Source organism: Pocillopora damicornis, chromosome 10 (genome assembly GCF_964200805.1).
Source record: "Pocillopora damicornis chromosome 10, jaPocDami1.2, whole genome shotgun sequence".
NCBI lineage: Eukaryota > Metazoa > Cnidaria > Anthozoa > Scleractinia > Pocilloporidae > Pocillopora > Pocillopora damicornis.
Window position 1 is genome coordinate 10,796,472 of NC_142679.1, and position 27,030 is coordinate 10,823,501.

Sequence of the window (27,030 nt, forward strand, 5' to 3'; positions counted from 1 at the left end):
CTAATTCTCTGTGCCCTCTGTTCCTCTGGTCCTCTGTGCCCACTGTGCCCACTGTTTACTGATCCTCTGTACCCACTCACTTTACCATTCTGCTACACCTATCTGTCAATTATTAGTTATTTCAGAACCCGGTATATGAGACTACCCGACTTTCTTCTTCCGACCGTTTGTCACATATAAAGTGAAAAAAAATGTTGCTTCTAAATATACCACTATTTATATATCAACTGACGAAGCAATGTCTTTTCTTATCCAAATTTTTACGAGAAAGTCAAAAGATTTTTCGTGGCGGCTAGATCCAGAGAGCAGGGCGCCAATGTGACAAAATGGCAGGGAATGGTCACATGATAACGCAACCTGTTCTAGGAGCATTGCAGACACACTGAACAACCCAACTGGGCGACCCGCAAAGACGCATATTTTTAGCCTTGCATGGATGTGAAGGACGATAAAATCCTAAGCATCTGTCTCTAACATAGCAGCGCAACTCCTGAATGATATACTTAAGCGGCTTTTTCACGACCTAGAGGAATTGCTCGGAGAGGTAAAAGCCTCACTAACAGTAACTTCAACTCACTCTGAAGTAATCTTCCACGGGTATGAAACGAAATCATCCTCTAGGTAAGATCACTAGGGTAGAGTGGAAGCTAGGAAGGTAATACAGCACAGCGTATTTAATGGATAAAGCGCTACATCTTAGATTAGGACAAAAACATCAATGAGGGCGGCTTTCAGATGAGTGTCCCTCCTGGAATCCGTCGAAGAACAACCCATAATCACGAGTAGGATAAAATTTTGACTAAAACAGACTCTGCACTTTTGTTGTCATGGAGAAAGTAAACGACTTGTTTTCTGCATGACATTATTTTCATCACTGAATGGTTCTTGAACTCAGATCACGAAGGGGAAATGTAACGAAACGCTTCCATAACCTCTCCAACTTAACTTGTAGTCGGGTAATCGGTACGCTTGATCAGGTGATTTTTACAAGGCGAAAACCAGTAAGTCAGATAGTAACAGAATGCTTGATCCGACATGTATGTATGTATGTGTATGTATCAAACAGGGCTATTGCTGTGTGTACTTAGACCAGACTTACAGACTATTAGTAATAAAATATAACTATATTTCAATATCCTGATATTTGGTTACATATACATTACAGATAACAACGTTGTTGATTTTCGTATTTTACAAATGATATATAGTGACAAAAACAAAGAACGATGTTCTCATTTGTAAATAAATACTGACGGTTAATGCTTCCTGTAAAACCATTACCGGCAAAATGATGCTTCATCCATAACAGAGCTATTCTTAGCTTCCATTTGCCCCCAATAACTGGTCGCAGAGCTATACTACGAACAAATTCGAATTTATAAGATCCAGCCAGATCCAGATCCAGCCTTTTTGGTAATAAGTATTTGACGAAACTGCAGTAAAAACGCGAGTAATGCAATTACCTGTTTAAATCTCCTCGTGAGCGACGCTGCTTTGCAAGCCTCGTGCGAAATTGCCTTAGACCGGCCTTTGTTATTACTAGTAAGGAATAAGCATGTATTACTTAAAATACCTAATGTGGACCTGTTGAATGTCAGTTCAGATATAGTCGGATTGAACATTGTTTTTCCTGGCTCTGATACATAAAAGAATAAAGACAATAAAAGGACTAATTTTAAGTTATAAGTAACTTTCAATATTACTGTCTCCCACGTCACTAGGTCATTTCATTTCTTTGGATGCCACTCTCTCGCGATAAAATCAACTGAAAGGTACCGAGCATTGCTTTTAAGTGGTATCCATTATTTCGATGCTTACTATGATAATAATAAAACAATTGGCAAAACTTATCTCTAAGTTGTGGAAAAAATTACTGTCGCATTCCACCATGCATTTTGCCTTAGGAATCAAATTTCACTGGAAAGATAAAGATAATTAAGATAAATTTGAAAAGTCCATCATTTACAGTTCACCGAATTGATGTAAATTACGAAGTGATACTAAATCTTTCATCGTCGCATATCTGCTGTCAGGCTGGTGTTATCACAGCAAGCTTTCATAGACGGAAATCTATTTCCAGTGAGTTTTCATAAGGTCGAAGAATGCGTAAAAAAGAAAACGACTGCAGCTGACTTGTTCAAGCGATTATTTGACATTTTCAGCGTTTTGGTAATAAATTTAACAGCAGGGAAAATCTACGTACTGATAGCTTTACAAAGAGGTTTAGGGTTCCATTCATATGCAAAGTCATTAATATCTGGTGTATAAGTATTCAAGGCAATTATTTTCATTAAATCGAACAGCTTTAAGAGCATTTCGCATTTCTGTATACAAAATCTTGACGCCTTATTCAAAATTATTCAGCTAAGGTCAGAAGCTTGATCAAAATCTACTTGAAGCATAAGAATATGTCAATTGCCTCGCTTCTCTGAGGCTTTCGTTGAGGAGATAAAGTGCCTCTGATTGGCTGAAGGGAGTCCAGCTTCACCAGACACACTTTCCAAATTTTCTAAGATTGGTTCCTCAAAGTAAGTTTGCTGATCATCGAAAGTGTTACTCGACCCAAAATTCAACCCTTGCTATAAAAAGTACTGCAAAACATCTAAGTGTCACAAACAGAAATAAGCTAAATGTGGTCAAACGTTACGAAACAATATTTCCCACACTGATGAGAAATAATTCTATATTCATTTCAATTCGAAACAGCAAAATTGTTATTATCACTATTATTTCAATTCATTAAAAAATTTTCTCAAAATGTGCACATTGATGTTTCTAAAAGTGCAAGTAGACTTCAATGACCTGGGTGAGAACAATTACTAATCAAACCCCCTGAACCACCCCGACCCACTCAAATTGTAAATATGTTTCATTTTAACTTCTGAAGTGAGAAAATTGAGCTCTCCTTCGGGTAAACGTCTTCTATGCGTAATTCACCAGTGGGGAGCTCAAAACAGGAAAACCAGACAATCAAGTCTACAAGCACCACCATGAATGGTGTATGCACACACTTGTCCCTTAACTTATTATCCTGACAGAATTATCAATCATATTCACAAGTCAGGCATGGAAAATTACAAAACGGCAAGGAAATGCCAATACTACACAAACCAGAAAACATTTTGCACGGTCAGTCCGCAACTCATTCCCAAGCCAATTCCTTGGCATAATAAATCTTTTGATACAATTTCATAAAAATTAGGTGATACTCAAACCATAGATAGCATAGTTTACCTTGTTCAAATTAGAAAATAAAGTTTTATCTATAATTTAGCATGCTGTTGTATACTGGCTAATTATAATAAGCCACTGTAATTCGACACCTGTGGAGAGAAAAATGAAGGTCTTTGTTAAAATATTTCTACATTCGTCTATATAAAGCCTTAAGGTATCTTAAGAGATACTACATAAACGTATTTGATCCTGCTGGTTAAATCCACATAAAACTTGACAATTAGTTTCCGCTGAAGTGCCTTGCCGACCAAAGTCTACAGAACGGTCATTTAACTAACTTCCCTCGGCTGGAAAGTACTACAACAACTAGAGCCTCGAAGTAAATCGGACGAGAGTTAGTAAATTGACAAGTACAGTTAAATGACCATTTCACTACGACACCCTTCATTTGGAAGTGAGTGACCGAAGTTTTCCAAGGTAGAAATCTCGCGGCAAAAGATACATAGACACGTCTCAGAGACAACCCTTAACGCCCATGACGCTTATAAAGGTAAGGTACAAAGGAGAAGAGCCAATCATAACGCTCCGTTTGAGGTTTATACGCGACCGCGAAGTAAGTGTTGTTTTCTTTCGATGGTTTATTCGAGGGTTTAATTCAGCTGAATGAACAGTTTGTTATTGTAAACAAGGGACGTTGCTAGCTTAATAATCTACTGATATATCAGCAAATAGTTCTGGAAACCCAAAAGCATTTTTTCTTCCACCAGCCATTAGACTATCCATTCTTTGGAAATCTTTCAAAACAATTATTTTATCTGTCTAACAATTACTTTTTAGAGGTTTTATGTCGATTTGAGTTCCAGTAAACACTTACTTGTTTACGTGCTAATGTGTATTGTTGTATAATTGCTAAGAAAGGCTATTACTTGTGATCGCTGAACCACCTTCTGAAACGAAAACAGTAACATTTCCAAAGTGCATCACAGACTCAGCATGTCCTACTCTTCTAGCTGAATCTAGATATCAAATTGCTCATAAAATGCGCAATTGATTCATTTAAAATATCAGAGTTAACAGATTTTATAGGTTTTAAGGTAAAGTAGATGCTCTAAACGTAAATTTGATAGAGATACCGCGTTTAAATGAAAGTTCTCTTTATTTTTCCCCTTCACACGAAACTTGGACGACAGGGGGAATCCACCTTCTCTCTGTTAACCCTTTAACTCCCAGACCAAAGTTGTAATTCTCCTTACTGCCAACCATACAGTTCTTACAATGTTGGTTCAGATAATTTAGTATTGGATCAACTTATTATCCCCAAATTCAGTGATATATTTCTTTATTCTCATTACTTATCTGGTTGATATTGCATTGATATTGTAAGGAAAAATTCTGTCTTGGTCACTCATGGGAGTTAAAGGGTTAAGTGTTTCGTGTTTTACATAGGGGAGTATATTCCCTTCCTTTAGATGCCCACGAAGACACACGAAAAAGTCTACCTCACCCTAACATACTTTTCAATTTCTTGCTCTTCTACTCTCAATCTGTAGCTTACCTGTACTTTTTGTGTCGCCGCCGATTAAGTTGTTTTTTGTATTCTTGGCTGAGGGTTTTGGAGACGAACTCACACTTGACTGGCTCAGCGATGATTCTGAGCCGGACGAATTTTTTCTCGCATTGGCCTCCTTATCTTTGTTCTTGTCTTTGCCTTTATCTCTTTGTTTAAACATCTTCCTCCAAGATTTGGACCGTTTAAATTCACCGCCATTGCCAAGCTGGAGAGAGTGAAGGAGTTAAGAAGTTAATTTAAGAGGAAATAAATCTAGAGAACTGTGTCGAAATCACACTTATTTCAGTTTACTAGCGGTGCAATTAAGGTTATAACATCTACCATTCAAACAACGATAAAACATTTATACTACCTGCAAATCTTTAAAGATAAATCAAGTATTATTGAACAGTGAAAAAAATATATAATGATCTTACTTCATCAACAGTTTCTCTGTCAGTAGCATTCGCCAGTAGCCAGTTGAATTCTCGCTCAAGTATTTGACGAATCTACAAAAAATCATCCAGATTCTGTCAAGTTCAAAGGTACACACTGAAGGCATTCAACGCTTGTTTAAAGTACAGTAAACGAGGCTTGAGAGTGAATGTTCAGCAAATGACGTCATCATGTATGGAGGCTTATTTCAGGCGAGCGAAGGAGCAGGCGTGCGGAAAGAGCGGCGTTCAGGAAAGAAAAATAAAAGGAATACGGAAGAGACCTCTCGTCCCGCAGCCATGAAACCACTGTTTACTGGTCACCAGCTCCTTCTCTCGTCACAGAATATTTCCTGATTGGAGCCAGCCACAAGGGAACATGTGTTACCTAAAGATAGCTATATTGCTTAACCTCGCTCTGATTGATCCGGGAAAATCGCAACACCATCTCAACCAGTCAGATTAAAGACTAGAGCCAATCCTTATTTAAACAAACACGTTTTCCTGCGTTTCATACAGTTGGCCAGTTTTTACTTGGAATTGTTATTGGCTGATAATGATGTCAAGCTTTCCTCCCATTGGCTGTTGCGATTACTTTGGTTTTTCGATACTCGAGTGAAAACTGCTCTAAAAAAACTGTCGTGACTAACAATGATGATTCGCTTTTAGGTTATAACATTATCGAACTGTTATAATGATGACTTTAACATGGAAAATAATTTTGGTAACCAATAAACACAAGCGTACGTTACCTGTGTATTCTGACTGGGTATTTGTAAAGCATAGGCCAAAGTATTACAGTCAAAAGTGTCGTCCAGCGCAATCACTGCTCCATGTACCCCTGTGCCATGCAAGTTATCAGCATACTCAGCTAATCCAATCTTCTTTAACCAACTTATTAGACGCTCATTGCTCCAAACAAGTACATCTGAGGATAAACACATTTCCAGTCACATTATTTATGCGGTAACTAATAATCCTCTTCTTCATCATGTTGAAAAATAAACTTATGACTTTTTGAAGAAGTAACTGCTACTGTTTGTCCAAACTCATACCAAATATATATATATATATATATACCTAATAAATAGTAGATTTTTTCAATGGCAAACCAATTTACCTTTAACCTCATCAGCACACATTTGTCTCCTTTTCTCTAGTAACTAGAAAAAAAAGATAAAAAAAAACTTATTTCAATAAACATAGCAAATATCGCCTGCTTTGCCATCAGCAAGATGTTACTAGGAAAACTTCTGTTATTCACTTTAATTCTGGTATGTTATGCACTCCTACGAGAGTTCTATAAGATGTAATATTTGTCATTCTAGTTCATAGAAGTTTACAAAGCCAATGAAAAACACAACGAATTCTACCTCAACACTTACCCTTTTGTCGTAATTCATAAATCCTAAACATTTGACACCACACTGCAAGCTGTGTCTGTAACAAATAATACAGCATAGACAAATCAATCAATCCATCAGTCTGTCAAACAGTCATTCATTCAGTCAGTCACACAATAACTTTTTTAGATCAGATCAAATGAGTATTAACCCTTTATTTCCGAACATTACCATGTACTAGATACATTCCCTAGGATGCTGACAAGGAGAATTGGAATAATCAAGAGCTTCTTTAGTTGATCAATTACTGTATTCTCATGACCTTGGTGTGCGTTTAAGGGGTGATATTGTACGGAAAAATTAGATGCTAGTCACTCGTAGGAGTCAAAGGGTGAATAGTGTTTTTTTTTCAGTGCAAAGTTGCAATTCATGAATTGGGTTTGAATACTGTGCAAGCAAATAAAATAATAACATATTCTTCTTTGATAACAAAATCTCTAACAGATATGGTGCAAACAAATTCCAAACTTAACAATCAATTTTTGATAAGAAAAATTTAACAGAGAACAAACCTGTGAAAGCCATCAACTACTTTCAAATATTTTTGATATTCTTTCTTGCTTATGTGTTCCAGCATTCGTGCGTCTACTAAACATTCTTGAAAAGTGCCCTGACAAAACAAAATATAGCAAGTGTAATTATAGTTAACTAAATTCACATTTTTCATTGAACTGTAACCTTTATCTTTCATTCTTAAAATAAAATTTTTGGCTAAACTGGCACTCAGATGGTTAGAGCTAATCGGGACAGACCACTCTTCAAAATCTGGGAAGGTCTAGGAACAGAATCCAAATGAGAGAAAAGAGAAAAATATCTAAAAATAAACCTCACCTTGTACTGAGCAAGACCTAAGCTTGGCAGCCATTCATTTGCAACCCAATCATGGTTCATTTCGCCATAAACAAGAGACTAAAAGAAAGAGTGTTATAACTTAAGTGCTGCATGATCAACATCACAAGAAGTAAGAAAAGATTTATCACAAATGAATGAACTAAATACATGGTTAAATGAAAGAAAAGATAAAATGAGAAAGGCTGACTAAATCAAGCCTTCTCATTTTATTTTTTCCAAGGATGAGTGTCCTTTGCAGCACTTGTTTGATCTCTTCACATAACATGCCCCACAGATTCTTCTATTCATTGCTTTACTTTGCTGTAAACTCACATTTCTGTTGGTGGTAGGCGAGGATGGACTTGTGAGGGTGACAATTTCTTGAATGGAGAGCCGCAACTTAAGTCGATGAAGTGGATTGGATATTCCAATTTCATGTTGAATCTCTGTATCTGACAGAGCCTGAAACAATACCAATCATGATCAGAATTTTATATCACACATATGATTGGAGTTTTGGTACGTCTCTCTTTTGGAATAACCGTATGCAGCAAAAATTGAATTGTACCTCAAAATAAATATGTTAAATATGACACATTACCATGAGAAACCATATAAAATATTGAGCAAGCGCAGTATAACAAAAGTTTCTTACCGACATTATGGCTCCACTCTTCACATTTGCTTTACAAGCTGCCACATACCAGGCAGGCATGCCTACCCACAACTATAACAACAAACAACAAATACAAAGGAAAACTTAGAAAATTCAAAACTTCCTCTATCATAGAAAAACATTTAGACTTCTGTCAATGGTCACTTCCACTATGTCATGAAATATTAAAGATATTTTCATCATTACAATTAAACAACAACTCTCCTCCATAAGTCGATTTATTATGTATTCCACTAAATAACTTGTTCCAGATTTGTCAATTAAGGCAATGACAAGATTTCCACAATGCTCTCTTTACTACTATTTAGGTGAAAAAACAGATTCTGGTTCTTTGTTTTAGGCACCATAAGATATAAAACTGCAAAGGAAGAAGGATAATCTGCACTAAACTGACCTCTAACCATGCCACAACTGTAGGTGCATTCCACAAAGCAAATGGTGTCCCAGCTTCTAGTGCCTCTGCTAACAAGTGTGATTTATTTTTTATTCGCCTGTCTAACTCACGTTGTCCACTCCCTCCTTGTACAGATTCGTTAGGGAGCGAATAAGAGTCTGTAAGGACACCTGTGCTGTCCTTATTTTTAGTCTTTGTTTTAAAAATTCGTCCAAATGATCCTTTGATCCCTTTCTTGCCTTTGCTGTTCTTTGATAGAGACTCTGCACTGCTTGTGGTGCTTGTTGCACTTGGTAATGAGTCTACTGAGCTGTCCCTGTCACACAGTGAAATGAAATCACATTAACAATTATTTACTTTGCAACACCATGACATATTCTTGTGAATTTAAAATAGGTCTGGCAAAATTTATGAATGCCTAGCCATGACATATTTCCTTAATTGCCACTGGCAGGGAAATTTGTTCACACGAGTAAATCATGTACTCTTACTAATTAAAGTTAAAAGAGGTTCCCTGGCTCAATGCTAAGTCAAGTAATTTTCTTTCCACAGAATCAGGCCAGGGGTACTGTTCAGGAACAATAGAACTATGTTGACTCAGACCTGGTTAAATCACACTTGAGCAGTCCATGTTTGCAGCTGGAGGTTCTACTTATAATACATTTTCCTTTATTAAGCTTATTGCACTGCTGTAAGAGATGGCTAACCTTAATTTCATCATGCCATTGGTAGATGGAACAGTGCTTGCATGATCATGTAAAGGACTTGAGTTTGCACCACTCTGACTGGGTTTGGAACTCTCTGTAGAATCTGATGTACCTGAACTGGGTGTGGGAGGAGTGGGTGCATCATCTAGGGTGTTGAGTGAACCTTCCTTGCTTGACTTGACCTATGTACACAACAAAAGTTACCACTAATGAACACAGACATTTCAGTAAGTAATGTCTGGAAAGGCTTCCATGTTCACTGCTGTACTCTGGGTTTTATAGCATACTTTGACCCCCCACTCTTAGTCATTCTTTATTGTTAGGGGTCATCAGAAATCTTCAGGTAGTTGAAAAAGAGTACAATTTAAGCCAGGGTTCAAACTTATTAAAATACAAAACATTGAACTTGACACTCAATACACACTCATATTATGTGCAATGTAGATGTCAAAAAAATGGAGGAGAATCAATCAGCACTAAATTCTGTCAATTCATCAAAGGTTGGAATTAATTCAGGGTTATATATAATAGTAAGCTGACTGAGAACTTTGCCAGAACTGTGCAATGGTTAGCTGGCTGAAATGCAACTATAACCACATGGTGCAACTGAAGAGACAATAAAGAATGACTGCCACAATTTTTACTCATCATCATCTACATTTTGTGAGCCAAATGTTTAAGACAAACATACACTGGTAACTAATTTTCTGTAGCAAACAAGGTTAGAGTACACACCCAGATTGGTGTTGTATCCATTGGATCCAGAGGAGGAAAAGGAAATGATGTAGAGGATGCAACCAACTCCTTTAAAAAAAAAGGCAAGAAAAATATTGAAACTGTGAAGTTGACCAGCAAGAGCTAGAAATGACTGAAAAAAATAGCTAGATCCATAGTCTACAAAGCTGACAACAAATTAACAAAATTAGAATGCTAAGTCTCATTGAATTAAAAGATCTTCAGTTAACCTAAACTTTGTGAAGAGGTAAGCACAAGTGATTTCTACCAATTCTCATACATGACACACATTGATATCTACACCAGTTAGAGGGGAGAGTTACCTCACTTCATGCACATTTTTCAACATAAGGAAATATTTAGCAGGACAAGGAGGCAATGGAGAGAAACAAATATAAACTTCATATACAAAAATTTTTCACAGCTACCTGGGATTTTTTTTTTTTTTCAATTTTAATACCACAATGCAGCTCTCTGAGCAAACAGTTAAAATAATGTAAATTTAATCTTTAAGACACTTATAACAATAGTCCTTAATTTCAAATAATTACATACCTGTTGAGAATTAGCTGAATACACATCTTGATGCCTTGGACTCTTTGTTACAGTATTTTCAAGTACAATGGCTCTTCTTTCTGTTGATTTGTGTTCCTCTTGTAATTGACTAAAAAGGTTGTTTCAAAGAAAAAAGAACAGTAAATTGCAATAATAAAGAATACAATGTTAAATGTGACAAAATCTATGTATCAAATGGCACCTAGCAATAAGAAAACAACTTACTTGAGTTCCTTGTTAATAATATCTATCTGCTGTTGTAGTAGGGAAGCTAAGGTCTGTGCATCACCACTAACACCTCTTTCTTCTGATATATCACTTCCAGCATCACTTTCAATGTCTGAAAGTTTAGCAGTGTCAAAGGCCATAGCAACATTCTTAAGAACACTTTCCTGTTCCAGTTTCTGCCATTCTTGTTCATTTAGTGTAAAGACCCTGCTTGGTGCATCCTCTATTCCTGCGCGACCTTTTGTCTCTCGCCTGATTGGCTCACTAAAGCATCAAACGATAAGTTTGGAAATGTTTAGAGACTTAACCACAACCACACATATGCACTGACGTAAAGTTCAATACTATTAGTAACAAAAGACAATTGCAATTGTAATGGTTACATAATTGTTCTCATCAATCACCTAGAATCACGTTCATAGTGTCCTTCCCACCAAATCAGGCATGAATATTTTAGAGCCCCAAACTACACCCTAAAGTTCCCTAAATTGTGTTCTGAAAGGGGGACAGGACATGCTAGTTTAGGAAAAGGGAGACTTAAACAATAATTTTTTTATTCATAACATTCAGTTGATGCATAGTAACACAGAAAACAGAAGATGATCTAACAGAAATCCTTAAACTTCATTCACAAGGATTCTAAGGATTTCAGAGTCTTATTAGATAGGAATACACATGTACTGTACTTTGCTTATGAATTCATACCTGAACTTTACAACAGGACCATTAACTGCTGCATTGGTAGGACCCTACATGAAACAGAAAGCTGAATCAGTTATTGAAACTTTGATAAGGATGTAGAGGACAACTTGCCCACCACCCACATCTAAGAAAGACATAATTGTTGCCGCAGCACTAGGAACTACAAATATTTCACTCCTGGGAACAATTTTCAAGCTATTGTGCCAAATCAAAAGCCATACATGTATAGCAAAATTAATGCCAAAGCAAGCACAAAGACAACTAATTTACCTTGGATTTAATTTTTTCAAATTCTTCATTCAGTCTTCCAAGTTCTAGAGCTAATATTTCCTTGAGGAAAAAAAAGATTGAAAAAGATGTCAATTTGTTTTTCCTTTGAACTAACTGTAGATAGTAACCTTACAATTACAGCTTGTTAAACCATTTAACTTCCAGAAGTGATCAACATGTAACTTATCCCCATAATATCCAGGATCTTGATCTAACACCAGATTCTCATAACTAACTTACAAGGAAATGTGTAGCAGCTACAAGGGAGAATCAACAATCAGATCTTGGGAGTCAAAGGATTATGTAGAACAACCCCCACTAGAATAAATAATGGCAAAGGATGGCTAACATTGGCATGGAGTACAAGAGGAAAAAAATTGAGAAACTCAGGTTAACTAAGCATATTTCAATTAACATAAACCAAGTCTTTGTGAACATTTTTTAACACTGGAAACTAACACTATCCAATTGAACGGTATCAACTGCAACAAGACTGTTTTTTTCCTTAATCAGTGATTATGGGTTCACCTGTGGTGACATTTCTGGTATTTAAGGTTAAAAAACTGTCTGACTTTAAAATAAAAATTGATTGTAACTTGAAAAGTTAAATCCTTTGATGGTCTTTTTTCTTGTTGGTTACCACCTTTCAACCAACCTTGAGAGATTGCTAACATGAAAATTGTACCCTTACTTCATACCTTTTCTCTTTGAAGATCTTCTACTTGTGATTTCACTGCTGTAAGTTCTTGATTCAAAGCAGTCTGGCAGAAAATTAAGAATAGAAATAGACATATTAGAAAATTGTTAGGAAATACTTGTATGAACCTTCCATTCAAGAATAAGATTTAAGTCAAATTAACAAAATTAATAAAAATCAACAAAGAGTATCTAGAAAAACTGATACAATCAAGAGGTTTTCCTATGAAAATCTTGAATAGTTATCCATTATTAGAATGTGCTAAAGTTAAGTGTAATTGAGGGAAATGTAAGCAAAAAAACAATGATCTCTTAAATTCTTAAAACAAAATATTATTGAACAGAGACCAATAACCAAATATCTACCCACAAGCAATGAGGTTAAATAAATGACAAACCTTCTCCTCTAATGCAGTCATGCGCTCCTTAAGGTGCACCTGTAATCTCTCATTAGACTCGCCTAACAGTTTATCAATTGTATTAGACAATCTTGTGTTGTGGTCTTCATTCATCTTTTCTCTTTCACGTGCCTAATATAAAAACAAACTTGACTTTTAACTGTTGATATCACTTCACTACCAGAAGGCTTTTTATCACATTTCTTAGTACCAAATAATTATCCTAGTTGATAGAGGCACAATGGCCAAACCTTGTCCAAGACTGTGACACAGTGACCCCAAACTAGGATGTTGTGGACTTTTTTATTTTATAGTGCCTACATCTAGGTTCATCAAGTGATTTCCTACTACCAAATAACATTCCTGGATGATAGAGGCATCATGGCTGCATCATGTCCAAGACTGTCACACAGTGACCCTGAACTAAGCTCTTGTGAACTTTTTGATTATTAAATGCTTGGGTTCATTTGAGTGCAAGTTTAGCAGGACCAAGCCTCGATCTGTGAATTTGGTGTGGATCCAGTGGTGACATATCCTTAATAAATTTCCTTAACTGGACTTCACTCTGGCCTTCATAGGATAGGTTTAACAGTATTTAACTTTTCAAAATTACCAAATAAAAGCTAGATCAAAGCCAGACTTTGTTTCAAAGTGTAGTATCCATATTGAAAAGACAAAGAACTATCACAAAGAATTATTTCTATCAAATTGCTGTTGTTATGTTGACATTATTAAACATGACCTGTGCAGCCCTTCCCACCCATCTCTTACCCTGTTGAGCTCTGCTTGTAAGTCCTTAACCTGGCTCTGTAGTTGTTGAACAGTCTCTTCAGCTGTGCCTTGTTTCTCTGCAGCCTTGAAACACAACCAAAACTGTTTAATTGGCATCTGGACCAAAGCTCTATGTAGAATACTGATAGCAACTAAAAGTAATTTAAGGTCCTCCTTTGTCTGCCTTTTAAACGACATTTGCCAAAGACAGATTGTATGGTAAAAATAAATCAGGTTACAACAGACCCACTGCTTTTGATTATTCATTCAAATATTATAAGCAACAAAAAATTACATTCAAACTTTTTCCTTACTGTTTTCAATTGTTTGGGCATTTCATTAAAAAATAAGGCTTTCATGGAATGGAATATTTGGGTAGTTATGTTTCTTTACCATACATGTAGGTGATTGTGACACCTCATTCCTCTAGATTATTGGGCTAAAATGACAAAAAGAATGTGGCCATCTGTATTTCTGTATTTAAGTTCCCAACTGCTCTTACTATAAAACTAACAAGAAGTTCTCACCTCATTTAAAGCTGCCATTCGAACAGCTAGCTCTTCTTCTATTTTGGGTAAAGCTTCAGCTTTTCGTAAAGACTGGTTCAGGTTCTGCTCTGCTAGTTCTAGTTTTTCTTGCTGACACCTTACTTTCTCTTCAGCCTATTGAGTATCAAGTATTGAGTTATTTTAAAAATATACTCAGAGAAAAAAAAGTTGTGTTGCCAATATCAATAGTTAATGTTTCAAATTTTTGTAATTTGTCACAGCCAAACTGCAAGAAGCACTAGTAGATAACTGTAACTTGTATGAGATGTTTAATTTGCTTCATGAGAGTTGAATGGCAAACAGTAAAAAGAATTACTACTAAGATCTTGGGGGTAAAAGTGTTACATCAGTAAAACTTTAGAAATCTTGACATCACTATCTTTCTACTTTTTCTACCTGGATAAGTTCACTTTCTTTGCTGGCAAGTTCAGTTTCCAGTCTCTCATTATCATCATTCAGTGCAGTGACCTCATGTTGAAGTCGTACATAACGCTTCTCAAGGGTTGCCACTCTATCCTCCATATCTGATTTCTGTGCTGCTGCCTGTTGGGAGACAAATAAATTTAAAATGCATCAGCTTGGCAAGAGAAACAGTGTATTAACAATTACTGAATTCCAGATTGGAAGGAAGGGGTCTGAGCCTGGCTTGTATGAAGGACTTGCTACTCTAAGTCAAGCTCTTTAACCCTTTCTGCTTGAAACTTTGTTTTACTGGAGTCCTGAATTGGAATTCAACATACACCTTTTTCAGAACTCTCAAAAGTTTTTTCCCAATTTGAAAAGCAGCGCCTCAAAAGATCATTGTAATTAGTTATTTGTATCTTTTATTCTAAGTCCTTTTGCACAATGACTCTCTAGGCTTTCATATCTGGACAAAACATCAACTGCTTTCCCTATTTTAGATTTAATCCACAGTAATTCATAAACATTTAGATGTATGTGTAACTCTTGACAATTATGTCTTTTGCTATACGCACATAGGTCCAAATGATGTGATAGTGAATGATAGAACATGATTTGTGATGAACCCAAACAATTGGCTTTTAAGTTAACTTGAAAACAAATTCAGAAGAAAGACCATTTCAATGTGTAGATACCTCATCTAAATCTCGTTCTAGTCTTTGAATGGAGGCATTTCCTCTGTCAAGCTGTTTATTACATATTCGTAATTCTTCTTCAAGTGTTGTACATCTCTCTTTCAAGTCCTTGTTTTCTCTTGTGAGCTAAAAACAAAAGAAATTTCAGAACACAAGTAAGCAATGCTTGCAGTCGCATTAAGGATTTTTGAAAAAGCAAATGTTTTGCAAGCTTCAGTTACTTTTTAAAATTAAATTTTGCCTCACAAATTGCTCATTTACATGGAAATACCTAGTCTCTAAAAGGGAGAGCTGCATAGTTCAATTGGATCTTAAAAGTTTAAGGGTTGAAACCCCCATCCTTGTAATTCAGTTTTGGTAATTTACAAAAATCTCATGCCAGAGGATACAGAAAGTTGTGAGTAGATTCCACCTACCAGCCAAAAGGGAACTAAGTTAATACTAAAACACAACAGCCATTACCCGCTCCACTTCCTTTGTCCTCTTATCCAAGAGGAACTGCATCTCTTCCATTTGCTCTTCATGTGCAGTCACATCAACACTAACTGGTCCATTGGAAAGATGCTGCAGAAAACAAAAACTTTTGGCTGTGAAAAACTATGCTGTACAGTAATGCAGTTGTTAATTACATGTACCTGTGTTTACAAAAGGGAGATGACAGCAACTAAAAAAAAATAACCAAGTGGAAATAAAAAACAAAGTGGCACTCCTGAAGAAGCCAAATTCTTTGTTTAACTTCATAACCAGAAGATACATTGCATATTTCCTCCAAAAATTATTACTGACAGAAACAATTCAATGAAAGGTTATCAGTAGTTGATTTTCACAACATTTTCATAAAAATTATTCTGTGAAGGGGGTAAATGAATATTGTTTAATCAGTGATGCCACGATAAAGTACCTTTAAATAACAACTTATTTCTTAGAATAAGTCATATTAGAAAAATCAACTAAGACTGAAATGTCAACCTTCTCTCCATTAGAATTCTCGTCCCCATTTTCTAGACAGTTTTCACTTGATGTATGAAGTTTTTCTTCAGTTCTTACTCTTCTAAGATTCCGCAGTCTGATGTCTTCATTTTCTTGTTCAAGCTCTTTGAGCTACAACAAAAACCACAGAGAAATATTCAACATTTGATTGTATAAGGACTGGAAAAGGTTTCTCCTAACTAAAAAGGATAAAAATCTAATTTATTAAATGGAAATGTAACAGTGAGAAATAAATCATTACTTGTCATCTCAAGGTGAAGTAAGATTTGACCTGAGAATACTTTCTCAAAAAATTGAAGGAAAAAAAAGGAAAAAAAAGAGAGAGAGAGAGAGAGAGATGAAAATTTGCCTCATTCTTAACCAGCAACATGGTGACACAAGTTTGTCCACTCTTTGCAATTTACTTGAGAAGATCTATTCTTCACTCATAATCCACAACCTCTCAAAGAACAGCAAGTATGAAAGAAGATTAAGAAGTCTACTACCTTTTCTCGTGTTTCTTCAAGTTCTGCTTCAAGTGCATTATTTTTGTCTACAGCTTGTCGTAGTCTTTCCCGTACCTATGCAATTATCACCAATTCAATTAGAAGACCACATCACAAGAAAGGTATTAATTATCAATGATATACAAAAACAATCAAAGGGTATTTTTTTGTTGACCAAGAATGTGCAACAAGTAATGGCTGTTCCTTTCAAATATCTGTCCATGTCAACCATAACTCATCACAACTTTCACTATAAGAACATAGAGCTGTGGAAAAACAAGGCCATAATGCAGGGTAAGGCTCCAAAATTGCTCACAAAATACTTCTTTAATTAACATTCTGTGCAAACATGAAATATTTTTCTGAGTAACACACAGGACACTAATGCTGACCTTTTCATCTAGAGCCTTATGATGTTCAAAGAGAGATTTAAGAGCCTTGAGAACTTCTACTTCTGAAGATACTCCTCCTGTTGTGGCTGCTTGTCGTTTAACAACTGTCATTCTTAGTGATCTTTCATGCCGTGCTACTAGGCATTCTAGATGTTCCAAGAGAAGCTGCAAAAAGTTGGAAAAAAACTCCGAAAATCAAAAAACAAACAAGCAAACAACAAAAAGAAAAACATCAGTCAATCCCTTTCAGAGCAATGTAATTTTTAACACTTGCAGTGTTATATATGTGTCTCTGTTTGCAACCAAGAGAGGCAATATATTAAATCACCCCAACTGCTTAAACACACTCTGCCTCTGTCACCATGTTACCTCAAACCCATGAATCAGTTTATACTTTTATGTCAGTGAGAAGAACTGACTTGACTTGAATACAAAATTGCACAAATTGTACATTAGACCTTAGAAGGAAATAGCTTTTTTAATTTTAATGCATTTAACTAGTTAAATAATTATCAACAAATCAAAGACAAAAAAAAAGGATAAAGTCAGTCCATATCCTATCAGTGTGACCCTTGTTAGTGTAACTGTTTGGTAAAAAGCAGAATTACAGCATATTTTAAATTAGTCTCTATCAGGTGAGTTTCAAGGTAATGACTTCATTTAATATGTCTGTCAGTGCCAGGGTGGTGAAAATTGATAAAGAGAGGAGAGATAAGATAAGATTTATGTATCAGTTCAATCTGATAATGTTTGTACAGAAAGCACAAGCTGTGAAAGATTGCAAAATTATTCACTGATGTCATTACAATCATGGACAGACATCATAATTCATTTGAAGCTGAATTTAAATTGACAAGGGAGTTATGCCTTTCTTTTATTTCAAAAGGTGGATCTGTCACCCACAAGGGGCAGGGCAGAATATAAGATGCCTGCAATTTCCATAACATTATACTTAGTTTGGGGGTCATAAAAAAGTGAAAAAAAACAAACGTAAATGCAATATTGTTTACAGAGTTTTCCAAAAGCTTAGGCAGAAAATGGGGGTTACCTTGCCTGTTAATTTCAAATTTATACCCTAGTCTTTTAGGAATTTGACTGTTTGTTTTTATTTTTTTAAGGGGAGGGGGAGGGAGAGGGAGAGGGAGAGGGAGCACTTAAAAACCACCAATATCCTATCACAGTTGCATGACAGTACCACACCCTCCCTTTCAAGAACTTAGAGGACCATTGTTTACGCATCATTGATTTACAATTAACTTCTTTGAAACTACTTCTGGCACAATGATTGTGATTGATGATATAAAAATGAAAGAAGGGGAATAAAAAACACCTGGCGCAACCCTTTTTAATGGACCCAAAAACCTAACAGACCACACAAAATACCACAGAGATTTTTTAAATTCCTTTTAGCTGACAAAATGAGATACTTAGCAAATTGAATCATGTTAGTATTCAATACTATTTATAGAAAAAAAATTAAACATTGTGTTTATTTTCTGTGTTCAACCTGAAAAAGGGGGGGGGGAGGGGCAAGGAGGAGGAGAAGGAGGAGGAGGAGGAGGAGGAGGAGGAGGAGGAGGAGGAGGAGAAGGCAAATATCTGTAGGAAGGAAGTAGGTAAGTATGGGAAGTAATAAAGAACCCTTAGCTATAAAGGAGTTTGAAAACTAGTGAGAATAACTCTGACAGGATGTGTAAATTTGTATTGACTAAATCAAAGTAGGTCTTATAAGGGCAAATTGATGGAGTGGGTCAGATAAAGGGAGATAGGTGGTGGAGGAGATAATTAAATGAGGGGGCTGAGAAACGAGAGGAGCTGACTGTGAGGGAGGTAATCAAAGGGTGATTACTATTTGAATGACTATGGTAAATTCTGTCCGTGGGAGTTTTTAAGCTTGCATTGTCCTCATGGAGCAATTTAACCCCTTTAGGATTTCGGATGTAATTAACCTGTAAGGTCTCCAAGTGTTTTCAATGCTTTAGCCCCGGGTTAAATTTTGATAAAACACAAAATCTAATTTATAGTACAAGGAAATGTAAAACAGAGAGACAGGATGTTTACCATTTTGATATACATGCAAAGGGGTAAAGAGTTGTCGAGCACTGACAAATACTCACTCTTGTATTACATCTCTCAGACTTCAGTTCACTGATCTCCTCGTCCTTTTCTAAAAGTTGTTCCCTGGCTTGGTTTAGCTCCTTCAGCATTGTTGCAAAGTCCTACATCACAAAAAAATCCTGATTTAGTCTGTACTGAGGCAAAAGACACACCACAAACTTTATCTTTGTATAGGCAGTTTAAAAACTAGAACATTTCTAAAAATTCAAGCCACAAAAACTATCATCTGCATATCTACTTTGCATAAATGCTTGGACATTTAAGTAAGAAATGAATGAAGCTTAAGAATTTTTAACAGCAGTTTGACTAAATTAGAGTAATTGCTTTTCAGAAATGAACATGAACTATGCCTTGAGACAACATATAATTTTATTTAATAAGTGTGCATAATGCACAACAATATTGTGGTGTGTAAACAGACCAAAATAGGGTAAAACTCAGTTTGATCAAAACACTCGAATAAAGAAAGAAGCTCTTGACCTTAAGTCATAGTAATCTTTCTTGAGCAGAACTAGTACATAGCCTTCATATTTCTGAAAACCTCTCTCTGTTCAGTTTGGGTTCCATTATAACAAGCTATCTGCTTGATTTTGAAATTTCACAAGAACTACATCCCACAATGTACTTCCTATACAATGATGAGTAAAATTTTATTGCGTGCTTGTAGCTTTGGATCAAAATTTATAAATTGTATTAGTTTTATCCATACATACTATCAATTGGAGACATTGCAAACATCTTTAAAAAAAAAGTTGAACCTTGAAAAACTATTTCCGCATACACAAGATGTCTATTCACGTGTGTTTTTTGCCTATTGATGGGCATACTTGTACCTTTCTCTTTTTACGCTATCTGAGTTCTAGATAAACCCTCCAAAAGTGGACACTAGGATGGATGATATAAAAACTTCAAGCTCACCTAAATCCAAGATGGCAACTAGTTTTCGATCTAACTTAACAAGGAAGTTTGCTGCGGATTTATCTTTCCAAATCTTTTTAATTCACTACATCTCTAGGTATGGTTGTGATTCTAGTCGCCAATTTGGCGACTACTTTTCAGGATTTGGTCACCAAAATGAAAAATTTAGTCGTACTGGCGCCTGTATTAGGCGCAATTTCACGCCCTGTTGGATGGAAAAGGAAGGTAGCAAATAGAGAAGCCTCTTAAAGATGTACAACCACAAGACTCTTAACAAAAACATTTATTCAAACAAAAGTATATCATCTTGGTTTCTATGTTTTTCAGTACAACTCAGTTGAACATTTGTAGCAAAACCAGAGAGACATCTAAGAGCAAACTTTTTCCAGAAAGAGATGTCAGCCAACTGCTTTTGACTTCTTTAAAACTAACTGCAAAGAACAAACTGTAGATTCGCTGGGGTTTAGTTCCAAAACACTTCTCAAATTTTGAGCTTATGGAATTGTTCAATAAACCAGAGTCTTCTTTACAAATGGATTAATTTACCATGGTTCTACCATATCCAATTGGTAACTTATACAAGGCAGTTTTTCTACAATAAGCAGTCTGTGAAAATATCTCTACCCAAGGGAAGATACCTCTGTGACAAATCAGTTATTACAGAATCTTCATTGGATTGTTTTGAACTATCATTTGACCCTTGAAACCTCAAAATAACTTTGTTTTAATGGTTATTAAAATAAAGGTTTTCTTTTCTTCTTCCTGTTCTTGGTGCACTCTTAAGGTTATTTCAAGTTAAAATATCTGCTTACTGAGTTAACTGCTAAGCCAAATTCATTAGTTGTCTTGGTCACATTTTGATTTCAATCTATTACTTTGTCATGAAAAGGTTACCGCTCTTTAAAGAAACATTTATCAAACAGGATTAATCCAGGCTTCGCATAACCACAAACTTGAACAATGATTGAATTCATTATTGCATTTGAATCAGTAATTAACTACAAAAGTTTACATTTTACTAGTATTTGAGAAAAAAAATATATATATCTAGTGTTTGTCCAAATGAACAAAATTAATTTAAGACCCACAAAAGTAAAAAAAGTAATGAATTAAAAATCAATTATTCTGCACTGATAGAATAATCTAAATGTTATAATGACAATATTTCAAGTCTGTCTGTTAGCTTGTTGAAAACGTGACACTAAGTTTAAACTACAATGGTTATATTTCTGCTTCCCGGTCAAACTGTTTTTTTTTTTAAACTCCAATTTGTCAAAACTGTATGTACCATTTTGTTTACCATTTAAGTTAAACTCAACAAAGGGCTTCAATTTAAAACAAATTCTATGTATTAAGAAGAAATTTTACTTAAATTTTAAACATGAAAAACAAAGATTAAGAGAACACATTCAATTTGGAATCAAATCAAGAAATGCCACAAAAAAACTAGGTTCTGAAGACGTCAATCTTAATACCACAACAACTGAGTTAATTTTTTAAGCTTGTTATGTTATTGGTGAGCTCACAGCTTTATTAAAAAGCTCAATACACAAAATATGCACTTCGATCAAATTAATTACATTTTAGCTGCAGATTTGAAGAAATTATTAATATCCTTAATCCTGAGCACAAAAGAACATAAAATTGCCTTGCAATTAAGACAAATGTGATTCCAAGAAAGGTTTGAACTTCATATTGTTGAGTGAGTTTATACCCTTCCTTGAGATAAGTGCAAGTACTGTACAAAATGAAGCTCAGAAACCATTTGGCTTTAAAAGAGACAACGAATTCACCTAATACCAAAAAAAAATTTGAAACCAACACCGTGACCTCACAACATTTATTTACATATCAACAAAATTTCTGTTTGCCCCTTACAAGGTAGGACGTATATTAAATTTCTGTTTGTCCGTGGCAAGGTAACAGCAAGTGATACCAAGCAAATTGGAATTCTCTTATCACTTGTTATCATCACTTTATCAACGAGCGTGCAATAGAAGACGGGACTGAACGTCTTGGATTACATATATAGCTTTCGACAGCTTTACATATCTGCAACATTTCGGCACCGCTTAACATGCACAAACTCAACAATCACCGATCATGCATTTATTCTCATGCAAATCAAACTAAAGGGTTTCGTAAACACGCTACTGTCTAAAACAAAAAGGTTACTATCAACCGCGAGACGTTTATCACAAAGAATAATAGTTGTATAAAGGGTCATTCCTAAATATCGTGACATGCGAGCCACGAAAGAAATTACTACACAACACATTCAAGTGCTAGACTTCTCCGAGGCTCGAGGATCTTTACAATACAGAGTTTGTCAGCTGAGGGTTAAAAGGCAAACAGTGCCAGCTTTGAGCAAAACAGCGATTAAATTCCACAGCAAATTACAGTTGATTGATAAGTCATGATCAGTGCTATTAAAATTCAGCGATCCAAAACCTAGTGAAAAGTGTAGTATACCACATAGTGATCAAGTCACCGGAAATACACACTAAGGTACTTTTAAGAAACGAAAAAGACGAGGGAGAAACTATTTAAGGTTCCAAACTGGTTCAAGCTGAGAGAGGTGTTATCAAGCAAATGGAAACGTTATTATGACAACATGGTTCATCGCCGAAATGCAGAGCAAACAATATGACACAAGCCATCAAGCGAACGAAGTCACCTTATAAAAGCATTCTTTAAGAATTTTTCCACCGCGAAAACACGACATTCATCTGTTTTCTAGTGAGCGCTATGGAAAGCGTTCTGAATGATCACAGATATTCATTCATGCAAAACAAACAAGGCAGAAAGGAACTCTGTTATTTCTAACTCAAATAGAGACGAATTAGCGATGCAATATTTGAGATATCAAATGTATTTAATATTCGACACATTGAATTAACGTAAACGAAACAAATGGGGCTAAAAGTAGGAGACAACTGTTTTCGAAAGAAATGCGTAGGCTTCTATTTCTAAAATTCTGCGTAAATTCTTAATTTAAAGATCACGGATTGGACAAAGGTTCCCCACAGTATTGTTTACAAACACCTTGCACCAAAAGCATAACTCGCTTTCTGCTAAAAAGATTCTATAAGGGAAATTATTCCAAAGAAAGCCAAGGAATTGCTAATTAAAATAATACCTGCACCTTTTGGCGATGCGATTAAAGCAAATCGCTCAGGCCTGCAGAACCAAGGCTGTGCAGAAAAACAAACTTTCTTGCACTTACCTCAGCTAGGACTCGAACTCGATTCTTTTTGCCAGATTCTTCTTTCAAATTATTGCCCGACTCCGTAATAATCCCATCTAGACCAGCTAGTCTTTCAATTAGTTGATCATCACCCTGCAAATAAAAAACGTTCAACCGGATAAGATCAGAAATCGTTTTACACACGTGTGAGATCCTGTAAGATAGTTCTCAAGACAGATTTAATTTGGCAAGGTAGAAAACGAGAACGTATCGAAAAACATAAATATGCATGACTTTGGTGGAATACAACATAAACTCATCGGTAAATTATAAGTTCACGAGCCACAAACTGGCGTTATCACCTCGTTGGTTGACTCTGGTACTTCACACTATAAAGAAACAGGCATTCTTGCTCACACTGTTGAGGAATGCGAACTTCATTCTGCACACGACAATCAACAGATTCTTGTCGTATTCTGGAATTTTATTTTTCGATTAAACCTACAGATTAGGCCAACGCTGTTGCTAATCGAAAGGGTTTCTTGTTGAAATACTCCACAGACACTTCTTGGTGTAGAATAATACCCGTGTGCTCTGAGTGAGTAAACACTCGCTACATGAAATGACACTCAATTACAGATCAAATATGGCGTATTTGAGTTAGCCAAACGAATGAATGGCCTAACCTCAGACCGGTAGAATAGCGATTAAAATAGAGGTAAAAGTCTCCCTTACATCATTTAGCACAGTTTCCAAGTGACTCATCAGACCATCCTTCTCTTTTTGACATTCTGTTAACTTTGCTCTTGTGAGCGCCAGCGAATCTTGAGTTTCGCGAAGAGTTTCCATCAGCTTGTCCCGTTCGTCGAGCATATTAACCATAAGTTGCTCGAAGTTTGTCTCCTCATTTTGCCCATACTGAATCTCTGGCGGGTCCTCAGAGATCGTAGGCATTATATCGCACATCATTTTGGCGACAGAACGAAACGCTGAATCTCGGAGAAAACCAGATCAAGTGAATGAACTATTTGACGTACAATTACATGGCCGCAAGGGGTAACCGGCGAATACTTCCTCTAGCTAGCGCGCAAACGGGCGATGGAATCTGTTTTCCGCGCATTCTTCAGCCATCTTCCGAGCTGTGGATGCCTTGCACTTATTCGCAGCTCTTTTTAGGGCAGTGCAGAAGCTCGAGAGATGGTTAATCGCTTTTCTGGACGTAATTCAGTCGACAATCGCAAAAGAACAAGATACATACACACAGCTCAGAGAGCAACTTGCAGTATATCCCATTAGGCCACGCGCGCTTGGCGTGTTCCAGCCACCTGTCAGAACTTCACAACAGAGGAAGACAAATTTTCGTGGGTTCGAAAAAATTCTGCCCACACAAAAACACTTGAATATCTTAGATTTTAAAAGTCGTGAAAGAGTTCATATGCGTAGCTTAAGAGATTCCTGATAAACAACATATTTCAATCCGTGTGGTGGCCGCGAAAAGATTAAATTTTTGACACTCGCCTAAAGTAAGTTGCGTTGTGTTTATTTCAGCATATTGTTCGCGCGGGATATTGTTTTAACGATATTGTTTGAGGAAAATGAAATATCCTAACCTTAACGTTCGATATCAGAATTGAACAAAATTTTTATCGAAGGAGAAAAATGATTGATTGGAAGAGAGTGGGTCAACTTCAAAAACTCATGGTGTATAAATTTAATAGTTAAGGTGTTGTTATATATTTCGAGTTTACGCATACAATTTTCGGAAAGAAAGTAATCAATTTTAGCACATTCCACAAATATCAAAGGTTTTCGTGTATCCCGTAATGACTTTTCCATATGAATAATCATGCAATTACTTAACGATAAAATGTGAGCTGAAAACCGGCTTCAGCAATTACGGAGAAAAAAAATACTTTTATCTTGCGGGATTTCACGGGATACTACTATCTCGCGCGTCGGCAAAAATGAGACAGCCAGACACTCGTCTAGAGAACACTTGATGTAAATCAACACTTACTCATTATTACCATTCACTTAGCGAGCTTTTCTTTTGTTTAACACCTAAGGGACAGAGGACGTCTGCAGTACTGGACAACTAGGTCTACTGGCTTAGTTTGCGGAAGGTGAAATACGAAAACACAGCTCAGTTGATCGCCACTGAAAAAGCGATTTACGACACATTTCTTATCATGTTCAGCTTGTACGTTGCGAAATTCCTATTAATCAAATGTTAAAATAACTTACTAACCTTGGGGAAAAATAAGATAAAGTAGGCTCTTCTAGACAAAACATGCGATAAAATCAGGATTGAAAGGAGATGTCAAGCCCTTGCTTGATCTGAAGTTTCTTCCCTTTTTTTATTTTTAAATTTCACTGGATCAGTAAAAATTATTTATCACCAGTGGTTTTGAATTCATAAAATATAAATGCACTCAAGAATTAACTGCAAGAAAATTGTCATTTCTCCCGAGACTTAATTGTTTTCATTTTAACCCGTGTAAATTTTGATTGATCACTCGACTTTCGAAAAGAATCGAAAGCTGATAAGAGATATTTTGCCTTCGTTTTATGCTATTGATCTCGATAAATCTCTCACGAATTGCCGTCAAAAATGAAATTAACGGTGCACCGCTACCTATACTATTTTAAACTTTAAATCGTCTTTCCCAACTTATCTACATTTTGCATTCAAGATACATCAACCATTTATAAAAATGCATTTTTGCGGCCATGATTATTAGTTCTCATGGGCAAATATAGCGTTTAGCAGTTGCGACCATAAGGAGAACCGGTCAGAAAGGCGGCGGAGCGTGGGTGGTTTATCATAAACCATGCCATTGATTGCACACCCTTGCTCAAATTTCCAATTGGCATCAGGAAACCTTTACTCAATCATGACTATGTCTGTGTCCGTGATTGATTTGCGACAATGCATTAATAGATCTTTGTTCCGCCATGTGCGACCTTATTGTAACAATTCATAAAAAAAAATAATAATAAAAAATAATAAAAAAAATTACGCGACTGAATACGTCGCTTGTGGAAATTTTCTTCGGGGGAGGGGAGGGGGTGTTCCTTCAATTTTTTCATGACTTCTCTTAGGTCATTAAATTTCGACCCAATAACTAAAATCATCTAGTAAAAATAGCACAGAAGAATTGTCAAATGGTTGTTGAGTACAACTTACTAAACTGGTAAATTATTTCTCCGTGGAAGTCAGTAAAACAACAAATGCCAACTTATTTCCTTGTTAAGCCTTGAACGCCAATCTAATTGTAGTTGATAGAACTTCTTATTAGAAACACGTCTCCTTGTTCGAAATTGGAGCGAACGTTTTCGACGATAGAGGTGCTAAAAGTTGTTATATATTTCAATCTACACTGCTGAGGGAACCTTGTCAAGGAAAAACTTTTCAAGAAAACGTCGCTCCTTAAAGGGGCTCGTTCCATTGATATATTTATATCACATCATTCAGTTGCCGGAAATTTTCTTTTAATGTAACCTTCACCTATCCTAGATCTGTACCTCAATTGCAGCAAAACACACGTGTAATAAATCTAAAAATTGCAGAGCGAATGTGAATTTGGAATGTGTTAGAATGGAATTTCTATTACAGCAATACGATCGTTAACCAATTCACTTTGAAATTATTAAGACAGTGATTGCTTGAAACGAGATACCAAAGGAACAGAACAGGTGGAGAAAGGTTAGTAGAGTGGGAGAGGTTGTGATATCTTCCGAGGTGGAGTACCATGACCTACAAGGGAAAGTA

At 36.0% G+C, this 27,030-nt stretch overlaps 1 protein-coding gene across 3 annotated transcripts; it reads right to left on the minus strand.

Annotated features, from left to right (window-relative positions):
* Nucleotides 1–1,105: 1,105 nt before the first annotated feature.
* Nucleotides 1,106–24,798, minus strand: LOC113667612 (liprin-alpha-1). 3 transcript variants are annotated; one of them, XM_027183464.2, is made up of 31 exons: nt 23,994–24,798; nt 23,298–23,411; nt 19,153–19,254; nt 17,036–17,200; nt 16,644–16,718; nt 16,138–16,269; nt 15,631–15,732; nt 15,169–15,294; nt 14,468–14,614; nt 14,051–14,185; nt 13,524–13,607; nt 12,753–12,884; nt 12,357–12,419; nt 11,659–11,718; nt 11,392–11,435; nt 10,684–10,950; nt 10,459–10,567; nt 9,904–9,972; nt 9,169–9,350; nt 8,462–8,777; nt 8,047–8,118; nt 7,725–7,853; nt 7,392–7,469; nt 7,073–7,170; nt 6,543–6,597; nt 6,278–6,320; nt 5,910–6,085; nt 5,161–5,232; nt 4,730–4,949; nt 4,049–4,118; nt 1,106–3,323 (listed from the first exon to the last, which is right to left on the minus strand). In XM_027183464.2, exons 1-30 carry the CDS (start codon nt 24,225–24,227, stop codon nt 4,084–4,086), a joined length of 3,636 nt encoding a protein of 1,211 aa, XP_027039265.2. In that variant the 5' UTR covers nt 24,228–24,798; the 3' UTR covers nt 1,106–3,323; nt 4,049–4,083. The 3 variants fall into 3 exon arrangements, with proteins under 3 accessions (XP_027039265.2, XP_027039264.2, XP_089042242.1); XM_027183463.2 differs by having other exon boundaries at nt 4,049–4,121; XM_089186116.1 differs by having other exon boundaries at nt 4,049–4,121; nt 16,216–16,269; nt 23,994–24,651.
* Between the last annotated feature and the right edge of the window lie 2,232 nt (nt 24,799–27,030).